The sequence below is a fragment of the Thamnophis sirtalis genome, unplaced genomic scaffold (assembly GCF_051295495.1).
Source record: "Thamnophis sirtalis isolate CommonGarterSnake01/CBP01778 unplaced genomic scaffold, rThaSir2_p1.2 scaffold_2, whole genome shotgun sequence".
Classification (NCBI taxonomy): domain Eukaryota; kingdom Metazoa; phylum Chordata; class Lepidosauria; order Squamata; family Natricidae; genus Thamnophis; species Thamnophis sirtalis.
This window is the reverse complement of record NW_028261382.1, coordinates 61409348-61426055: the sequence shown is the minus strand read 5'-3', so window position 1 is coordinate 61426055 and position 16708 is coordinate 61409348. Positions and strand designations below refer to the sequence as shown.

The 16708-nt window shown below is 46.8% G+C and overlaps 1 protein-coding gene across 3 annotated transcripts in view; it reads right to left on the bottom strand.

Annotated features, from left to right (window-relative positions):
- Positions 1–16708, bottom strand: part of TANGO2 (transport and golgi organization 2 homolog) — a 58027-nt gene that overhangs the window by 25973 nt on the left and 15346 nt on the right. For all 3 annotated transcript variants that reach the window (XM_087705756.1, XM_087705757.1, XM_087705758.1), the window contains 3 exons: positions 11530–11618; positions 6439–6558; positions 4843–4957 (listed from right to left, as the gene is read on the bottom strand). In XM_087705756.1, coding sequence (XP_087561882.1) covers positions 4843–4957; positions 6439–6558; positions 11530–11618 — 324 coding nt within the window. The remainder of the gene's footprint in view (positions 1–4842; positions 4958–6438; positions 6559–11529; positions 11619–16708) is intronic.

The following is a 16708-nucleotide window of genomic DNA, read 5'->3' as shown; positions in this document are numbered from 1 at the left end:
TATCATCCAGGATTCCTGATAATCTTGCTATCCTGGCCAAGGTTCCATATATGTAGAGATGGTATGAACCATTTCGCTCAGCTGGCTTTCATGCCTAAGGCGGGACTACAACTCCCAGTCTCCTGGTGCGGCCCTGAGTCAGCTTTCATGCTTAAGGTGGGACTAGAATTGAGAGTCTCCTGGTGATTGGCCCTGAATCACCCAGTCAGCTTTCATGCCTGAGAAGGGACTAGAACTCACAGTCTCCTGGTTTTTAGCCTGGTAGTTCCTTAACTGCCTACTAGACCAAACTGGCTCTAGTGATTAAACTAAGTTAAGTAAATAAAACCAAGTTAAATAGAAACTGGGCTTTTTGCCCAAAAGAAGTAGACTTGTAGTTGAAGTGCTACACTTAAAAAGAGGCCAAAAATTCAAAAGTGACAGTGAGACAGGCAACAAACAAACAATAAAGAATTTGAACATGATATAATTACACAGAGCATTTGCATTTGACGCCTAGCAATTATTAGAATTCTTTGATAATAACTTCTTGTGCTTTTTCTGCATCGCTTTTGCTAATCAGAAGTTAAGAAACCCTTGAATACCGAGACAGGATTGGAATTAATGAAATCAATTATGAATTGAGTGAGGAGGAAGTGATGAGAAGCCAACTCATCAAAGCCAGCTCTTCAAACGTACTTATGAAGTGAGACAGATTGTACAATTAAAAAAAAGAGAGGAAAACAACAATCATCCTAATTTTATTGACAAGGCAGCCTCTGGGGGCTTACTTTTAACATCAGTCCTTGGGGAAAAAGAATATTAGTTTCTATTTTGAGGGATTAATATAGGAATGACTCTTGAAGTGCAGCTTTGCTAATATAGTTGGAGACAATATGCTGACTCTCTAAACCGCTTAGGTCAGTGTTCTGACCCCCCTCGTCCCACACCAACACACATTCCGAGCCAAAGATAAGTTACGGCATTTAATTAACAGACAGACAGGTCCTTGGCAGCAATCCAGCACAGATAAGGCTTGGCAGCAATCCAGCCTGCCAAGCTCACAATAATGTTCTCCAACATTAGTTCCTGCGTTGACTTCTGCAAGAGGGGCGTGTGCACAAGCAGTCCTTTTATAGTCTGGAGAGGAGCCTAATGACGACCTGACGCCTATTGGTGCTGGGCATCCAGGAACAACTCACTGCTGACCTCAGGCTCACACTCCTTTTGTCTCCTCCCCACTGGTCCAAGTCTCAGGCGCCTCCTGGTGGCCAACCAGCCTCTCTGCACCCTGCTCTGAGTCGGAACCCTGTCCAGGGTCCTCCACATCCTCCAGAGCTGACTCATAGGGCCCCTCACTGTCGGAGTCTGGTGGCAGCTCCAACGGCTCCTGCTGGGCCACAACACATAGGTATGTGTACTTCAGTCAGATTACCTGTCCATTGATCCCTTCTTTTATCTGGTTACCAACCATACAAATACATATCCGATTCCTACCTATCACACAATCTTAATACCATATTTTCCAATTCTTAACTTTTGCGTTTTTCTGTCCCAGCCTTTTCCCCTCATTTCTAACCAGCGGCATCATTTGTCCCAGATTTCACGATATTCCATCTCACCTTTAACTTTGAGCTCTAGAGTCAGTCTGTCCATTTCTGCGCACCTCAGTATCCTACTTGTTGTTTCTTGTTCTGAGGGAGTCGCTTTGATTTTCCATTTTTTTTGTGCAAAAACCAGTCTTGCCGCCGTTAAAATATGCAGCATTAAATATAGTTCACCTCTGCCATATTTTCCTTTTGTGATCCCTAATAAAAATAGTTGTGGCTTCAACCCCATCCTTTGATTCAACATCTCTTCCAAATACGTTCTTATCTGGTGCCAAAAAGCCCTGGCTTTCAGGCAGTCCCACCACATATGGTGAAAGGTTCCTAGTGCAACATTACATTTCCAACATTGTGGCAATACGTTTTTGTTGTGGCCCAGCAGGAGCTGTTGGAGCTGCCACCAGACTCCGACAGCGAGGGGCCCTATGAGTCGGCTCTGGAGGATGTGGAGGACCCTGGATAGGATTCCTACTCCGAGCAGGGCGCAGCCTTGGACCAGTGGAGAGGAGACAAGGGAGTGTGTTCCTGACGTCAGCAGTGAGTTGTTCCTGGATGCCCGGCACCGAAGAACTAATAGGCGTCAGGAACAGTTGCGCAAGTACAGGAGGTAATTGCACTCAGCTGGTGGTCATTAGGCTCCTCTCCGGACTATAAAAAGACTGCTTGTGCACACGCCCTTTTGCAGAAGTCAACGCAGGAACTAATGTCAGAGAACATTATTGTGAGCTTGGTAGGCTGGATTGCTACCACGGCTTATCTGTGCCGGTTTGCTGCCAAGGACCTGTCTGTCTGTTAATTAAATGCCGTAACTTATCTTTGGCTCGGAGTGTATATTCGTCTGGGACGAGGGGGGCGGGGTCAGAACAAGTTTTTTATTAATTTTAGCTCATCTTGTGAGTGGGGTGTGCCATCCATAGAACATCTGGTATAGGTTTTTCTTATACATGGTGGCTAATGTTAACTTCCTGTTTCTTTCCCATAGGTCTTACCAATTATCCAAATCTATGCTGTAACCAAAGTTCCTGCTCCATGCTAACATGGTTTCCTTTACCTGCTCTTCCGCCATTGTGTAATCCAATAAGCATTGATGTAATTCTCTGATATAATTCTCTGCCACGAAGAGCTTCTCTCTTCGCGGCAGAGAGTCCAAGGGCACGTTAGCAAATCAGACCGCGGCTGACCTGTCGTTACGATCCCGCTGGGATTTGCAGATCGCTGCTCCCGCTGAAGACATGTGGAAGTGTTTTAAAGGGAAGCTTCTGAGTGACCTACCTTGACCTGCGAGCTGCCTTTAGGTGAATTCTAATAGCCTCCTGGAGACGGTGGAGGAGTTTAAAAATAAAACAAAAGCTACCACCCACCGCTTTGACCTTCAGGACGCGGCCTTTATAAAAAGCAGGCTTCTCTCAAACGATGGTCGCGACAACCATCGATTCAGCATCGTCTCTCGTTCGCGGAGATCAGAAACCTACTGTTCTGACCCAGCTCCCCAAGCATGACAAACCTTCCCCATTTAAATCAATTGTTCCTTAGTTAGAAGCGCTGGCAGCCCCGGCAAAAAGTTTCTCCCTCAACAAGTCTGTCCGGCAGGGAGATGAATAGTTGTCTGCCACATCTATTCATCTCCGCCCCCTGCCTTTGATCCCCAGAGGTAGGGTGGGGCTTCACTAGCAGCAGTGGCTCTTCTGTCCCAAGGACCGGCCCATAGATTTCCACTGCTCTCCTCTCCTCTGCCTTTTGTGCATCTGCGCGTCAGGCACTGAACCCAGCTGTTTCTCCTCTTCCTCATAAGCCACTTCAGACCTGGGCGCTGTTGACTCTCCATCTGAGGGCTGACGGACGGCACAGGCTCTGCCTCCGTCTCTCTGTCTCTCTCTCTCTGCCCGCTCCATTCCCTCTTTCCCCTTGGAGCTCTCAGGTTGCCCTGATGCTGACCTTGACTCCCACGCCTCCTCCTCCTCCTCTGATTCTGCTGCTGGAGAGGCCAATGGCCGACAGGCCACAACAGCTACCTTGACTTGCAAGCTGAGGTGAATTCTAATAGCCTCCTGGACACAGAGGAGGCTTTTAAAATAATAATAATAATAATAATAATAATAATAAAAATCTACCACCCACCGCTTTGACCTTCAAGACGTGGCTTTTATAAAAACCAGGTGTCTCTCCAACGACAGTCGTGACGACCACTGATTCACCATCGTCTCCCGTTCGCGGAGGTCAGAAGCCTACGCGGCATTTATTCTTGCTTGTATCTGAAGTACGACGGAGAGGGAGAACAGTAATCCTCCTTTTGTGGCAAAGGAAGCCAACATACCCAGCTGGCACGTTGGCTTGCTAATTCTGGGAGCCGAAATCCACACAACTTAAAGGTTTCCAAGATTAAGAAGCACAGAACTTTAGAGTTAGGAAAAGGCTGTCATGGAAGCTGAACATTAAGAATTCCGGCATCAGGAATGTGCTTCTCGCTCAGTCTATGTGCAGGAACTCAGCACCTTATGAAATCAATCAATTAATCAATCAATTAGAATAGAACTGGAAGGGACCTTGGAGGTCTTCTATGCCAGTCCTTCGCCCAAGAAGAAGACCCTATACCATTTCAGACAAATGGCTGTCCAGTCTCTTCTTAAAAACCTCCAGTGATGGAGCACCCACAACCTCTGGTGGCAAACTGTTCCACTGGTTAATGGTCCTCACTGTTTAGGAGGTTTCTCCTTAATTCCAAGTTGCTTCTCTCCTTGATTTGTTTCCATCCACCATCAAGGACAATGGACAAGGCGTTCAAAAGACCAACCCGCTCTTCAATATGCCGTAAATTAGATTTAAATGGGGCCTGGTGGCAGGGTAGGATGGACTGAAGCGGGTGGGGAAAGCAACAGAAATGCAAAAAGCAAAGCTGAACTACAGCAATGTAGTTCATGTCAAGAAGTCATGAATGACAGGTCTGAAAACAACATGCGTTTCAGCACCCCGCTGTTTCCCGCCAGGGTGTGTGTGTGTGTGTGTGTGTGTGTGTGTGTGTGTGTGTGTGTGCAAAGGCCGTGATTCAGAAAAAAACTCAGGCCATCAAAACCAAAGCCAAAATCCCATGCAAGTTGTAATTCTCCATTTCTGAATTCAAACACTGTACTTAAGAGCTGAGGGGGGGAAACATACCAGGGAGCATGGAGCCTCTGCTGCAAAGCAACATACAGGTAACACCTGCGGAGTCGGATTCGGAGTTTTGCTGCTCAGTGGGGAAGGTTTACTACAGACTTACCTTAAGTCGGCTGCTATCAAATTAAAGCCATTGTAAAGGTGTCCCTCCGAGGCCACTTTCTTCAAATAAGAGTAACTGTCCATTTCTGACGTCAAGAAATTGGTCACCAGGGCACCTGCAAAGAGAGAGGGATATAACACAGGAGCATCGCTTCTCAGAAGGGAGACCAGATATTTCGCCACATCAGGTAAGCTTAGTAGTATTCCAGAACTGAATGAGCTGTGAGAGTGAATTCACTCGAACTACTGTACCTCTAGGGAGGGAGGGAGGGAAGGAGGAAGAAAGGAAGGGAGCGTGGGAGACAGGAAGGAAGGCAGGGAGCAAGGAAGGGAGGATGGAAGGGAGGGAGGGAGGGAGGAAGGCAATGGAGGGAGGGAAGAAGGAAGGAAGAGAGGATTGAAGGAAGAACAAAGTAAATGGAGAGAGGGAGGAGGGAAGGAGAAAGGGAGGGAGGGAGGCAGGGAGGAAGGAAGGCAAGGAGCAAGGGAGGGAGGGAGGAAGGAAACGAAGGGAGGGAGGGAGGGAAGAAGGAAGGAAGGGAGGATTGAGGGAGGAATGAAGTAAATGGAGAGAGGGAGGAGGGAGGGAGGAAGGAAATGAAGGAAGGAAGGAAATAAGGAAGGAAAATGAATGAATCAAACCCCAAAGCACCAGAGTTTCCCTAACAGAAGAGCACTCGCAATAGCCCTTAGATTTATATACCACTTCATAGTGTTTTACAGCCCTCTCTGACTCTGGTTTACAGAGTCAACCCCCAACAATCTGGCTCCTCATTTTATTGACCTCGGAAGGATGGAAGGTTGAGTCCACCTTGAACTGGTCAGGATTGAAGGAATCGAACTCCTGGCGGTGGGCAGTGAATCAGCCTGCAATACTGCAGTCTAACCACCAGGGCTCCCTCTTTAACTATAGACGGTAATTACAGTTTTTAATTACCGTATTTTTCAGACTATAAGACGCACTTTTTTTTCCTCCCAAAAGGGGGTGAAAATTTCTGTGCGTCTTATAGACCAAATATTGCTGTAACCTCGCTCACCCGCTGGCCATTTTTTGGCCTCTCCATGCCGTGTTTTCAGGCCTTTTTAAAGCCCGTTTTGGGGGCTTTTATCAGCCCATTTCAAGGCTTTTGGGGCTCATTTTTGAGGCTTTTCTTGGCCCGTTTTTTCCACCAGAAAAGGGCTGAAAAAAGCCATGAAAATGGGCCAAAAAAGCCTCAACAACAGACCAAAAAAGCCTCAAAAACGGGCTGAACAAAGCCTCAAAATGGGCCGAAAAAAGGCTGAATAAAGCCTCAAAAACAGGCCAAAATGCCTCCAAAAAGGGCCAAAAAAAGCCTAGAAAATAGGTAGAAAAAAGGCTGGAAAAGGGCCAAAAAAAGGTCCCCAAAAGTCCCAAAGTGGGGCACACGAAGGCCAAAACCCATTGTTGTTGTTTTCCTCTTCTAAATTTAGGTGCGTCTTCTAGTCAGGTGCGTCTTATAATCCAAAAAAAATACGGTATGTAATACAGGCTCTATGACAATTATGGATAAACATTTTTTTTTAGTCAAGCAGCTGACATCCCAAGGAAACTTCACCTTCCCGACTACATACTTGCCTCTTCCTTTTGCATGCTTGTTGATCTGAGGCTGCATGTAATTGGTCAAGGCGGCCATCTTGCCTTTCTTGCTGATGCCAAGCCAGGACCCGCCTTCTTTCCCTTCTTCCATATCCAAGCCTGCCATTAACAACAAAAACACAAATGAATTAACTGGGCACCGTTACGCAAAAACGTGGTTGGTGGCCAACCAACAGGTTATTTCATACTGGGAAGCAATTTCTTAGTGTGAGACATGAAAGGCATATAGCTGTGATGCAGTGGTGGGTTTCAAAAATTGTTGGAACCAACTCGGTGGGTGTGGCCTCCTTTGTGGGAGTGGCTTTCCACCCATGTGACTGGATGGGAGTGGCTTGCTGCCCATGTGACCGGATATGAAATTATGAATTAGTACTTAGGTTGGTCCAAGTAGCTATTCAGAAGTTAGTGGTTAGAAGCAATTGTAAAGCGAGATATGGAATTAAAACCAGAAATATTTTGTTGGCTATTTGAAAGGGAGTATAATATATATTTAATTTTACACATGTTAGCAGCTGCTGGAATTGTGTTTGCACAACAGTGGAAAAACAGAGATGTGTAAATGAATAAATATTACAATGTGCAGGAATAAATAAATTGACAATTAAAATCAAGAAGGCTTTGAATACTTTTTCACGTGGGATTGGTTTTAGCAATTGCCAACTAACTGAAACAGAAATTAGAAATCCAAAAGTATGAAAGAAAACACCAATTATGTAAGGAAAGGTCCCTAAAATGTATAAGGAAATATTACTAGATCATTATTAATGCGTAGATAACTGCGGGACATTACACACCCACCAGTGGTGGGTTTCAAAATTTTTTGGAACCTCTTCTGTAAGTGTGGCCTGCTTTCCGGGTCCACTGGTGGAACCTCTTCTAACTGGTTCGGTAGATTTGATGAACCGGTTCTACCGAATAGGTACGAACTGGTAGGAACCCACCTCTGCTGTGATGGCAAAACTATGGGGGGTGTGCCAGAGGTGGCAGGCAGAGCCCTCTGCATGGGCACGCGTGCCAGCTGCTCTTCTTCAAGAGGTTGGTTCCTCAGCTGGCAACACCCCCGAACCAGTTCTAACAGGGCCACCATCTTGTTTTTTTGCTTCTGCACAAGCACAGCTTTTTAAAAAGCCTACTGTGCATGTGCGTGTTGCGCAGTGGTGGGTTGCAGGCGGAAGGCCCAGTACGGGCATACCGGAGCCTGCCCGGAGCACCAGATACCGTTGCTCCGGAGGGCCCCGCCCACCCACCGGAACTCCTTACCTATCTTTTAAGACTTCTGCGCACAGCGCATACAGCACCTGTGTGATGTTCCGTGAAGCAGCCGGAGCGCCGCGGAGGCGCTAAGACGCATGTGGATGGTTGGAACGTGATCCGGAACCCACCACTGGCATTGCGTGCATTAAGCGCTCGCGTGCCCGAAGCGCATCCAAGCGAACCAGCAGTAGAAGAAGCCGGAACCCACCCCTGGGTAGTGGTAATCACAGGTGGCTCCGACCACCTGCCCCAGCTCTATGGCATCCCATTTAGGCTCCTTTTGTTTTAGCCAAAATGCATGCTCACCATCAGCAAGGCTGAGTGCATGCACTTACATTTGCCAACCGGTAGGGAAGGTAAGTGAATACCACCCCTGGTACATGAGCGACGCTCAGCTGATCTTTGTGTGTGCCGGAGCCCCTGGTCTTCAGTTCCTGGGGCTCTGGCGCATGCGGAGACCAGCTGGCATGTATGCGCATGCTGGAAAATAAAACACCAGGTGGCTGGCGTGCGTATGCACACCAGTGGTAGGTTTCAAATTTTTTTAGAATCTCTTCTGTAGGTGTGGCCTGCTTTGTGGGAGTGGCTTGCCAGCCACGTGACTGGGTGGGAGTGGCTTGCTGGCCATGTGACTGGGTGGGCATGGCCAACTTGTAAAATGTGGTGAAACTCACTTAACAACGCTCTTGCTTAGCAACCAAAATGTTGTCTCAGGAACTCTGGCATTTGAAGCACGCAAGTCTTAAAGCTGTCAAGTTACAAGATCCTTACACCCCTAAACCTTTAGGAAAAAAAAACCACAGTGGTGTTCAAACTTGACAGCTTTAAGACTTGTGGACTTCAACTCCCAGAATTCCTCCTCTCGCTCTTCATCTTGATGATGTGCGGACGGGTGGGGGGAGGGAGCTGGAACCGGTTCTAAATGGCACTGTAGATTTGAGGAGCCTCTTCTATAGAAGAGGCAAGAACTGGCAGGAACCCACCCCTGATGTGCACCAGCCACCTGGTCTTTGAGCTTCCAGGACTCAGGTGCGCACAGGCGTTCCGATTTGGGCACTTGATGTCAAAAAGCTTCGCCAACGCTGGTGTATCGGAAGTCACTGGCTTATGACTGCAACTGAGCTCACCATTTCTACCGCCCTGTTTTACGATCTTCCTGGCAAATGTTTGCGCACACCGAACAGGCAGGAATGCCTGTAGCAACCCCCCCAACCCCCCACCCCGCTGAACGGGCCAACTGGAAGTTTGGAAATGATCTATTTCTGGCTTCCGGAGGGCCTCAAAGGGGCCAGGGTGTGTGTGTGGCCATTTTCGCCCTCCCCAAGCTTCAGGAACACCTCTGGAGCCTGGGGAGGGGCCATGCGCGCATGCACTGGGAGGGTGGATTGCGTGTGCATGCACACGTAGGTGGGGAGGATTGAATTGGTGCGGTCACTCAGGCAATTCTGGCACTCCGTAAGAAAAAGGTTTGACATCACTGGTGTAGGGTCTCCTGCTTGAGTGGGGGGGGGTGGACTAGATGACCTACAAGGTCCCTTCCAACTCTCTTCACCTGTTAATTAGTTAAAACCGAAAAATATGTCTGGTTTCACAGAGAGAGGAAAGGAAGGAAGGATTTAGCTGCTGCGACACAAGAAGCAGAAGATAAATTACCTTCTTGAGAAGATTGACAGTTCAAGGCCTACGTCTTATAAAACCAAGGACGGGCGCACACACGCACACACGCACAATAAATACATCAAAACGGACCAGAATGCTTTTAAAATTCAAATTTCAGCAGCCCCACCCCCACCCCCTTCCTCGCTAAGCATCTCTCGGTATAAAAAAAGGGGGAAAACAGAAAGGGGTGCGTACAGCCCACGCTCGTCAAGAATTCAGAATGAACACCAGACTTTCAGAAAGTTTTTTTTTTTTTAAAAGAAGAACAACAACTTTGGAGCAGACGGAAAGAGTGAGAGAATAATTCATCCTCCTGCCAGTGGCAACAACGTTAAGCAGAAGAGAAGAGGTTTTTTAAAAAATAAAATAAAATAAAAATCCCCATGGCTTGACTGTTCAAATCTCATTTTTATTTATGTGCATACTGAAACTTGTACTTTAGGATGGCTAGGCAGGAGAGAAAGGGAGGGAGGGAGGGAGGGAGGAAGAAAGGAAGGAAGGAAGGAAGGAAGGAAGGAAGGGAGAAAAGAAAGAAGGGGCAAAGACTGGAAATAGTTATCAAGTGAGGAATGCAATAAATACTCAGGATTTTGAGAGAGGGAGAGGGAGAGACAGAGAGAGGGAGATATCTTCAACTAAATCTTTAACTAATTGACTGAAATGCTTCTAAAATAGGTAGCATTGGGTCTGTTGAAGAAGTACGCTTGAAAAATAAATTGGATTAAAAGGTAAAAGTTCCCCTCGCACATACGTGCTAATCGTTCCTGACTCTAGGGGGTGGTGCTCATCTCTGTTTCAAAGCCGAAGAGCCAGCGCTGTCCGAAGACGTCTCCGTGGTCATGTGGCCGGCATGACTCAACCTCAAAGGCGCACGGAACGCTGTTCCCTTCCCACCAAAGGTGGTCCCTATTTTTCTACTTGCATTTTTACTAGGTTGGCAGAAGCTGGGACAAGGAACGGGAGCTCACTCAGTTATGCGGCGCTAGGGATTTGAACCGCTTACCTTTCTGATCGACAAGCTCAGTGTCTTAGCCACTGAGCCACCACGTCCCTATTGGATTAGTACAGAGCAAAATCTACATCTCTTGTCTTTAAAATCATGGGATTTCAAGGGCCACCCTAAAGTGCTGCTCTGTAAGCTGTAGATACAACCCTCACTAAGGAAGAAATGTTTCAGAGAAAGCCGGTTTGGTGTAGGATAGAAAGCAGGAGACTGCGAGTTCTAATCCTGCCTTAGCCATGAAAACCAGCTGGGTGACTTTGGGCTGATCACCAGGAGACTGTGAGTTCTAGTCCTGCCTTAGACATGAAAGCTGATTGGGCGACTTTGGTCTTATCGCCAGGAGACTGTGAGTTGTAGTCCTGCCTTAGCCATGAAAGCCGGCTGGGTGACGTTGTGCTGATCACTAGGAGACTGTGAGTTCTAGTTCTGCCTTAGGCATGGAAGCCAGCTGGCTGACTTTGGGCTGATCACCAGGAGACTGTGAGTTCTAGTCCTGCCTTAGACATGAAAGCTGATTGGGCGACTTTGGTCTTATCGCCAGGAAACTGTGAGTTGTAGTCCTGCCTTAGCCATGAAAGCCGGCTGGGTGATGTTGTGCTGATCACTAGGAGACTGTGAGTTCTAGTTCTGCCTTAGGCATGGAAGCCAGCTGGCTGACTTTGGGCTGATCACCAGGAGACTGTGAGCCTTAGCCATGAAAGCTGATTGGGCGACTTTGGTCTTATCGCCAGGAGATTGTGAGTTCTAGTCCTGCCTTAGCCATGAAAGCTGGCTGGGTGACTTTGGCCTGATTGCCAGGAGACGGTAAGTTAAGCAAGTCACCATGGTTGTTAAGTGAATCAGGTGGCCATAAGTCCAAATCTAGTTTATCAAAAGACCCTTTTAAAAACCTTTTTTTCCCCTGGGAAACATCAAAACAGCAAAAAAAATCTATCTCAAAACATAATCACAGGACAGGTTACAGCCTCCCAGTTGCCACGCACCCAAACGCATTCATGCGACTGGAGAGACTGGAGTGCAGCAGTCATAACTTCGAGGGCAGCTTATAAATAACTTCTTTTGAGGCTGTGATAAATTCCAACCGTCATTAAGTGATCGGCCGTAAGCCGAGGACGGCTTGACTTAAACACATACCTAGAGAGCACTATACCTACCACTGAGGATCTCGTTGCTATTGTCCCAAAAATCGGCCAACTTGGCGGGCCGGTGATAATATTCATCTCTGTTAGCTGCTAGGATCAGCCTGTAGGGGAAAGAAGAGAAGATCTGTGATTGCACTGAAAAAGGACATTCGTTTTATTACTTCAGCTGCATAAGATACAACAGGGGTGGGGGTGGGGGAGGAATGTTACACGTCACCCTAAGCTACAGTTTAACCATGATTTGCTGAACAAGGTGCAATCATCAGAGCTTGCCTCTGACCCCGAACTACGACATGGTGCGCAGGAATCCAAGAGGCCTTCTATTCTGCGGATTTTTTAAAATTATTGTTTCCATTTTTTTCTGCATCATTTTCATTGTTTGTACAATTTTGGAATTGTAAGCGGACCAGAGTCACTTGGTTGGGTTGGGCGGCTATAGAAACTGTTGTGGCCCAGCAGGAGCCGTTGGAGCTGCCACCAGACTCCGACAGCGAGGGGCCCTATGAGTCGGCTCTGGAGGACCCTGGACAGGGCGCAGAGAGGCTGGTTGGCCACCAGGAGGCGCCTGAGCCTTGGACAGTGGGGAGGAGACAAGGGAGAGTGATCCAGATGCCAGCAGTGAGTTGTTCCTGGATGCCCGGCACCGAAGAGCTAATAGGCGTCAGGAACAGTTGCGCAAGTACAGGAGGTAATTGCACTCAGCTGGTGGTAATTAGGCTCCTCTCCAGACTATAAGAGGACTGCTTGTGCACACGCCCCTCTTGCAGAAGTCAACGCAGGAACAAATGTTGGAGAACATTTTTGTGAGCTCGGCAGGCTGGATTGCTGCCAGGGCTTATCTGTGCTGGATTGCTGCCCAAGCTTGTCTGCGCCGGTTTGCTGCCAAGGACCTGTCTGTCTCTTAATTAAATGCCGTAACTTGTCTTTGGCTCGGAGTGTGTTGGTGTGGGATGAGGGGGGTCAGAACAAGAAACTGAATTTAAAAAATGCAGAATATGAGAATAGTCATTTTCAGGCTACCTACAGATACAGAGGTCCTCGACTTGGCAATTGTAACCTGGATCTCTGCTCATTTTGCCGACATCCAGGATCTTGGATTTCCTGACATTGAGAACAATTAATCAGTGGAACAACTGGCCTCCAGAAGCTGTGAATGCTCCAACACTGGAAGTTTTTAAGAAGTTGGATAACCCTTTGTCTGAAGTGGTGTAGGGTTTCCTGACTAAGCAGGGGGTTGGGCTAGAAGACCTCCAAGGTGCCTTCCAACACTTGTTCTTCTGTTCTATTCTTCTGTTCTGTTCTGTTCTTCTTTTCTGTTCTGTTCTATTCTGTTGTTGTTCTATTCTATTCCATTCTATTCCATTCCATTCCTGTCCCTATCCTACCTTATCCTCAGACATGCTGCCAGAGGGAGGAGGAGGGTGTAAAGAAGTCGATTAAACAGATTTCCCTTTGTCTTATTTCACAATTCGAGGGGTTGAATCTGTGACCTCGCAGGCGGCGCTCCATCGTGAAATTACAGCTTTGCCTGGAAGTATTCAGGAAAAAAAAAACTCTTGCGAAAATTTGGGCGACACCCACACAGCCAAGCGGAGAGTTAATTAATGCCATCGCACCACTGCTGTCGACAACCAGCCAGCTCGCCTAGAAGCAGTCCCCCGCACAAGTTTTTGATTCCTTCCCAGCTCTGCATCGTAAACAACAACACACAGCCTCCTTCAGGGAAGCTCCCAAGAGGCACCTTTTAATCATATTTGGTTTATTTTTATTTGTACTCTGTTGGAACGCACCCGTTGAAAGAACGCGCAGCTTTGAAAGGACCTACGTGCTTCCAATCTATTTAATCCAACAGAGGCAAGAACACCAAAGCTAACAAAGGAAAGAAGAAAAAGACGGGAGGGAACACGACAAAGCTAACCTTGGTTTGAAGATCCAGGCTTAATAGCAATAGCAATAGCAATAGCAGATTTTTATATACCGCTTCATAGGGCTTTCAGCCCTCTCTAAGCGGTTTACAGAGAGTCAGCATATTGCCCCCAACAACAATCTGGGTCCTCATTTTACCCACCTCGGAAGGATGGAAGGCTGAGTCAACCCTGAGCCAGTGAGATTTGAACCGCTGAGCTGCTGATCTAGCAGTCAGCTGAAGTAGCCTGCAGTGCTGCATTTAACCACTGCGCCACCTCGGCTCTTAAGGTTTGCAAATGGCTGATGGGCTTCTTCCTTGGTTCGGATAAACTATGGCTTCTGGGGGCCGGCTTATGTCAGCAAGCCAATCCCTAGGCTAAAAAGAGGACTCCAGGTTCAAAATATTTTGGTTTTAGCCAGGATGGAAATAAATGGATGAGTTTCACCTTGTGCAGAAACACTGTTTACCTATGGCCTGCTGAACAAACCTTGGCGAATCTAAGGTTTATTTATTTCCTTCTTATATAGCTGCCATTCCTTTACATTTTTCAGTGGACCGGGAAGAGGCTTAAGCAAGGCACAAAAAACAAACACTACGAAGCTAACCTTGGTTTGAAGATCCTGGCTTAAGGTTTGCAAAACATTTGACTGGTATTTGCTGTTTTGCTCCTTTCCTGATTCGGATAAACTTATGGTTTTAGGGAGCTTCGCAATCATGATTTATTTGTGTGTTTCTTCATACAACAAACCGTGATTCACATAGCGTGCTAACCCATTGCTTGTTAATCAGGTAGGGCACAGCTTCATCAGGAGGTTGTGAGTTCAATCCTAGGTAGAGGCAGATGTAGAGTCTCCTGCTTGAGTGGGGGGTTGGACTAGATGACCTACCAAATCTGTTCATCCGAATCAGTACATCCACAAACAGTTGTGATTTCGCTGACATGAATGGATTTGTATTTTGAACCCAGAGTCTTCTTTTTAGACTTGGGATTGGCTTGCTGGCATAAACATAAACCAGCTTCCCAGAAACCATAGTTTATCCAAACTGGGAATGGAGCGAATCAGGCTATTTATTCAAATTAGACAGCAACTTCCTTCCGACATAGGGAAACAGATTCAGACACACACTGGGGAAAACACGCATCTTTAAGGGAACCTCACCAAAAATCAGCCGCAGCCAAAAGTTACGATTCTCTAAGAAATTTAAAAGAACTCCAAAACAAGCTGTACAACCACAACTGCACAAAGATTTATGCAACTTCTGGCTGTGTGTATGTGTGCATGCCTAGATGGAAAGTCAAGAATCCGTACTGCCGAAGCAATTTCCTGTGATATAATTCAGTTCCATTTAAAAAAAAAAAGATTATGAGATTATAGCTCCGAAACATAAAACCTATATTTACAAACTGCAGCAATTTGTATTACCAAAATTGGATTTATGAAGGTCTCTGCAAACAGGAAAACATAGAAACGAGAGGCACTTATTTCCAGCATGATAAATAAGAGACTGTTACAGGGGAAGGAACATGGAGGGCACCTAATTACAACTCAGTAGCTCCACCAGCGAGCCGGTACAGGCAGTCCTCGGCTTATGACCAAAACAGAGGCAGTTCTCGACTTAACCATAACGAAGCCGAAAATTTCTATTGGTAAGGAAGAAAGTTGTTAAGTGAGTTTTAGCACTTGGTGCTTAGACTTCTATATCACTCCACAGTGTTTTCCAGCCCTCTCTAAGTGGTTTACAGAGTCAGCCTGTTGCCTCCAACAATCTGGGTCCTCATTTAACTGACCTCGGACGGAAGGCTGAGTTAATCTTGAGCTGGTGAGGATCGAACTGCTGGCAATGAGTTAGCATTCAATACTGCATTCTAACCACTGTGCAGAATGGATGGATGGATGGATGGATGGATGGATGGAAGGAAGGAAGGAAGGGAAGGAGGGAGGAAGGAAGGAAGGAAGGAAGGAAAGAAGGAAGGAAGGAATAGCAATAGCACTTAGACTTATATACCTCTTCACAGTGCTTTACAGCACGCTCTAAGTGGTTTAGAGACCACAAATTGCCCCCAATAATCTGGGTCCTCATTTTACCGACCTCAGAAGGTCAGCCTTGAGCTGGTGAAGATCAAACTCCTGGCAGTCGGCAGAGTCAGCCTGCAATGCTGCATTTTAACCACTGTGCAGCAAGGAAGGAAGGAAGGAAGGAAGGAAGGAAGGAAGGAAGGAAGGAAGGAAGGAAGGAAGGAAGGAAGGAGGGAGGGAGGGAGGGAGGGAGGGAGGGAGGGAGGGAGGGAGGGAGGGAGGGAGGAAGGAAGGAGGGAAGGAAGGAAGGAAGGAAGGAAGGAAGGAAGGAAGGAAGGAAGGAAGGAAGGAAGGAAGGACAATGGCACTTACACTTCTATACTGCTCCACAGTGCTTTACATCTCTCTCTAAGCAGTTTTACAGAGTCAGCATCTTGCCCCCAACCATCTGGCTCCTCCTTTTACCCACCTTGTTGTAAGTGTGGGAAATGGTCACATTTTTCAGTGCTGTTGTAACTTCAAACAGTCACTAAGCGAACTGTCGTAAGCCCAGGACTACTTGTAGCTGTAATTGGGGTGTAAGAATAGCTGTTTCTCTCTCTCTCTCTCTCCCTCCCCCCCCTCTCCCTCTCCCTCTCCCTCCTCCAGCTACTACAACCTTAATCCTGGCAAACTCTCCTTACAACATTATTCCTGCTAGATCTTTATGCTCGGGCAAGGGTATGAGAGCGAAGGCGCCGGGGTCTTAAGCCATGGAGAGCTTTACATATTTTGCTGCAGATAAATGGAAGAGAAGCCTTTAAGGAGGGTTGATGTTAAAAGTCTGTGCTTGGATTTCTGCACCGGCTGAAAAGATAAAAGAACGAGGGACCAGTGTGTTCTCAGTCACAGGCTGGTTTTATGGAACAACAACAACAACAAAAAGAGAGATTTAAGCTTTGTATCTATATTTGCATCCCCCCCGCTCCTCCTCGTATTTTACACACGGTTCCTTTATCTACGTTTCACAGTCAGTTCTAATCCTGATGCCTTTGCACTGGGTAAAAAGAAAAAGGAAAAAAGATTTCTTTCAAAGACCCATTAATTTGTCTTTTGGGAAACGCAAAATGTTTGTACAGGTAAGTCCTCGACTTACAACAGTTCATTTAGAATAGAATAATAAAGTTGGAAGGGACCTTGGAGGTCTTCTAGTCCAACCCACTGCCTAAGCAGGAAACCCTACACCACTTCAGACAAAGGGTTAATCCAACCTCTTTTTAAAAAC